This window comes from Sinocyclocheilus anshuiensis, unplaced genomic scaffold, assembly GCF_001515605.1.
Source record: "Sinocyclocheilus anshuiensis isolate Anshui unplaced genomic scaffold, SAMN03320099.WGS_v1.1 scaffold131, whole genome shotgun sequence".
Taxonomy (NCBI): Eukaryota; Metazoa; Chordata; class Actinopteri; order Cypriniformes; family Cyprinidae; genus Sinocyclocheilus; species Sinocyclocheilus anshuiensis.
In genome coordinates, this window is record NW_015548193.1 from 361,875 (window position 1) to 366,645 (window position 4,771).

The 4,771-nt window shown below is 35.6% G+C and overlaps 1 protein-coding gene across 1 annotated transcript in view; it reads right to left on the minus strand.

Annotated features, from left to right (window-relative positions):
- Positions 1–4,771, minus strand: part of LOC107653123 (SKI family transcriptional corepressor 2-like) — a 15,660-nt gene that overhangs the window by 4,217 nt on the left and 6,672 nt on the right. The window contains exons 4-9 of the mRNA XM_016439760.1: positions 4,204–4,281; positions 4,026–4,120; positions 3,461–3,524; positions 3,174–3,251; positions 1,088–1,153; positions 486–584 (exon numbers count right to left, since the gene is read on the minus strand). Coding sequence (XP_016295246.1) covers positions 486–584; positions 1,088–1,153; positions 3,174–3,251; positions 3,461–3,524; positions 4,026–4,120; positions 4,204–4,281 — 480 coding nt within the window. The remainder of the gene's footprint in view (positions 1–485; positions 585–1,087; positions 1,154–3,173; positions 3,252–3,460; positions 3,525–4,025; positions 4,121–4,203; positions 4,282–4,771) is intronic.

Genomic DNA, 4,771 nt, shown 5'->3' on the forward strand with positions numbered 1-4,771 from the left:
GAGTCGATCAACACCCCAAAGCTTGACAGTCAGTATTATCTCTTCATTGGTCGACATTTTACTCCATAACGTTACACAGTTTTGATGCTGTTTTATGTCTGGTGATCGTGTTAGAATACATGTGGAAGCATCTGTTGTTTCGGTTTCTTTTTCACTTGTGTTTTTTGGAAATTCTGTACAGAAGATGTGTACTAGTGCCCCCTACCGTATAACAATGAAAACACGGATTCTAGGAGCACAAGTATAGCTCAAATATATTTAGACTTTTTCCTCAGTGTAAGTCAAGTATACTTAAATGTCATTTTAGTATATTTCTGAGAAGTACATAAAGCCCATTTCTGAGAAGTACATAAAAAAGTAGACTAAAAGTATACTTTCCTATTTTTAGTTTAAAAGAAGTATACTAATAGCACACTTGAATAAACTTCTTTTTCATAAGGGAAATCGTGATGATTAACCGTGTGAAGTGAAGTCAGGACACTTACGGAAAACTGGAAAAGGAGAGCTGCCTTTCAGAGCATGAAACTCCTGCTCCAGTCTCCGTCGTAAATCTATCTGTTCAAGGAGAACTTTCTGGAGTTCCTCTGAAGGACAGATTACACGATAAATCAAGATCAGACGCTGAGCTGTGCCCGAAATATCAGCTATTACATCTAGAACAGTTACAAAAATGTGTTTTAAACATGTTCAAAAGTTTGGGTTCAGTAGGAGTTTTTAAAGTTTTCAGAAGAAGTCTCTTCTGCTCACCAAGGCTGCATTTATTTGTTTTTAAAAATACAGTAAAATCAGTAAAATTGTGAAATATTATTACTATTTATAATACCCATTTTGGTTTTTAATATTTTTTAAAATACAATTTATTTCTGTGATCAAAGCTGAATTTTCAGCATCATTACTCCAGTCTTCAGTGTCACATGATCATCAAATATGCTGCAAACATTTATTATTATTATCAATGTTGAAAACAGTTGCACTGCTTTAATTAATATAAGGTTCAAAAGATCAGCATTTATTTAAAATCAAAAGTATTAATTTCTTTCAATGGCCTCAAACCTTTCAAGGATAAAGTCTTTGCTTGTCATCTCACCTTTTTCCATGTTCTCAACATCCTTCTTGAGCGATACGGGAGAGTTCGAGTCTTGACTTTGGTCTGCTGAGCAGAAATAAGACGATTTTTAGAAAAAACTTTGAAGGTTTATAACGCATTGCAAGCATCCACTCATGTCAGTTTCTATAGAGTTCATATTAAAGACTGACACACATCATGTAGTTCTAACAGCAACCAGCAGAAGTCAGTCTAACAACAGGATATTTCAGACAAACATATTTGACTCACAAAGTGAAATACTAAATATAATGCTATTTTGCTGGGGTGAGGAAATGGTATTCATATAGCATGAATATGGTATGGCTGCATATTTACTGTAAAGACATTATACAATGAAAATAATATAATATATATCTGACTCCACTAACTCACTCTACAAAATATCTGATTAGTGCATTCAAATGCATTCATTGGAAAAGCCCTTACAATATCCTCAAATTGTGAAAACAGCTGATTTCATTAATGTTACTGCGCTATTGAATCAGGACATTATTCGAAACAGTTTTGATTGCAATCCTTAGGAGTCGGTACGTCTGCACGGCATGTCCGCCGCCTGTGTTTTTGTGTCTAAATCGCAAATGGCCCAAATGAAGTGATCCAACACGTTGGTATAATCTTCCCCTCATTCGACTCTCTCTCCTCTCGTCCTCTCTCTGTCTCATTTGACAAGCAAATTTGCAGACAGTGCCTGAGGATAACAACCTCGTTTGACAGTCAATTAACCGTGAATAGTCAAAGCCAAGGCAGTTTGCATTATATAAATGGAAAATTAGATTATTTTTTCTTCCCTCCCAAGAAACAGAACTATCTTTAAGACACTGCCGTTAGACTCTTTGGAAAATCAGAAGTTCTAATCACGTTTCCAAGTAGCCCCTCGGAGACATTTAGCAATCAGGCAAAGGTGGTTTCATTTAATTTGTTTCATGTAATTTTTTTCAAATACATTATACGTTATATGAGGAGATCATTATCGGCTAGATAATATAAATGTTGCCATAGATGTCATAAAACACTTTTAATGTCTTTCTGACAGATAAAAGGCAATAAGCTATGATCTTTCTAATGGAAGATTTTGCTAGGCAAAAGGCAATTATTTCCGTCTGATATTGTTCAAATGGTGATTGTCACCTTCCTGGCGTTGAGCTGATTGTCTTGCTGAACTGTTATGGCTCCCTACAGATCACATTTCCCAATGACATTGTGGAGAGAGCTGCTCCATTTTAAGAGTGCGGCGAGAGTATATTCTATCCCGTATCTTTTATATTTAGATTAATCCTAATATCCTTGCAGGGATGGGCTAGCTGTGCTGCGCAAATTATTTCACAGCCCTCTTGCTGTAAGTGGCGGATGTAAAGCGGAGATAAAGTGGCGTGCGTTCTTATAATTTTATATGCATGCATACATTATATATATATATATACATATATACTTAATACTTAGTGTCCTGTAGTGTAAAAAACGTATAATGCATGGAAAAATCACATTACAGTTTCCAAATCTGCAACATTGCAACAACATTCACTTCACATTCATTTCTCACCTGAGATGGTGCTTTTGTTTTTGCTTGCATATGCCGGCAGCCCATCGTCTCTGTTCTTGTGAGCCTGCAACCATAAAACACCAGCGATGTCTGATTAGAACTGATTCATAACATCAGGCCAAAGGCTGAACATAAAGCAACAAAATATATCAGTCAGCCAAAAGCACAGAATTGATTAGCCTTGAGAATGACAATGCTGTTATATTTTATATATGATCCTGATGTTTGTTTAGATTTGTCATGCGATATTGTTCAAATGGTGATTGTCACCTTCCTGGCGTTGAGCTGATTGTCTTGCTGAACTGTTATGGCTCCCTACAGATCACATTTTCCCAATGACATTGTGGAGAGAGCTGCTCCATTTTAAGAGTGCGGCGAGAGTATATTCCATCCCGTATCTTTTATATTTAGATTAATCCTAATATCCTTGCAGGGATGGGCTAGCTGTGCTGCGCAAATTATTTCACAGCCCTCTTGCTGTAAGTGGTGGATGTAAAGCGGAGATAAAGTGGCATGCGTTCTTACCTGGATTCTCACGCCAGTATTCGGGCGCCGACGTTTCTGTCTCTGGGACAAAAAAGCTGCTCTGCTCTTTGTTGTCATCTGAAAGAAAAAAATCAAATGTGAATACATGCACACCGATGAATTGAATGTTAATGTAAAGGTGTAAAATTGTATTGTCTTTGTTAATTATCAATTAGTTTGTATGTAGGTATATATATATATATGATGATAAAATGCATGGAATAATCACATTGCAATTTCCACATTCATTATATTGCAACAACATTCACTTCACATTCATTTCTCACCTGAGATGGTGTTTTTGTTTTTGCTTGCATATGCCGGCAGCCCATCGTCTCTGCTCTTGTGAGCCTGCAACCATAAAACACCAGTGATGTCTGATTAGAACTGATTCATAACACCAGGCCAAAGGTTGAACATAGAGCAACAAAATATATCAGTCAGCCAAAAGCACAGAATTGATTAGCCTTGAGCACGACATCGCTGTCATGTCTTATATATGATCCTGATGTTTGTTTGGCTTTGTCGTGCTACCGAGTTCCTCTAGATAAATCAACACGCGTGAGGCTAATTGCTAAAGAATTCCCGTTTCGATCCCCGTCGCTCTGTCTGTTAATATAGCGTCAGAGGGTTAAAGATTAAAAGGGCTAATAGGCAGAAGTGACAAAGGGGAGCAAACATAATGTCGCCATTAAACAAAACACGACTGGGCTTATTAGAAGGGATCAAAGAGCTCTGAATATTTCATTTCTGCAGGGAACACAGGCTATCAATCTTGTTATGCATTTGGACCCTGCCAGCCAATGGCCCGCATTTAAATAATTAGTTAAAGTGCCTGGAGGGAATATTTACATTTCTGTACGCGGCGCTTTCCTCCAGCGAGCCGTGAATGGGGCTGGGGACTTTGAGGATGGTGGGTGGACTGACAGCGAGGCTGGGTTTGTCCTCTGTGTGCTGCGCAAATTATTTCACAGCCCTCTTGCTGTAAGTGGCGGATGTAAAGCGGAGATAAAGTGGCGTGCGTTCTTACTTGGATTCTCACGCCAGTATTCAGGTGCCGACGTTTCTGTCTCTGGAATGCAAAAGCTGCTCTGCTCTTTGCTGTCATCTGAAAGAAAACAAAATTAAAATGGGAATGCATGTACACAAATTAATTGCATGTTAAGTTGTAAAGGTTTAAAATTGTATTATTTTTGTTAATTATCGTTATTTAGTTTGTTATTTATTTATTTATTTTAATCATTTATTTTTATTTAATTATTTTGTTTAAATATGTCTTTAATGTGCATTTAATTTGACAATAATAATTGGTTTAAATATTTTATATATTTAATATTTTTAATTTGATATATAAATAATTATGTTATATTTCAAAAACATTTATATGTGTGTGTATGTATAGTAAACATTGCAAAATAATAATGTATTTAATTTTACAATAATAATTGGTATATATATATATATATATATATATATATAATGTATGCATGCATATAAAATTATGTTTTAATATTTAAAAAAAATATGTATGTGTGTGTGTATATATATATATATATATATATATATATATATATATATATATATATGTGTGTGTGTGT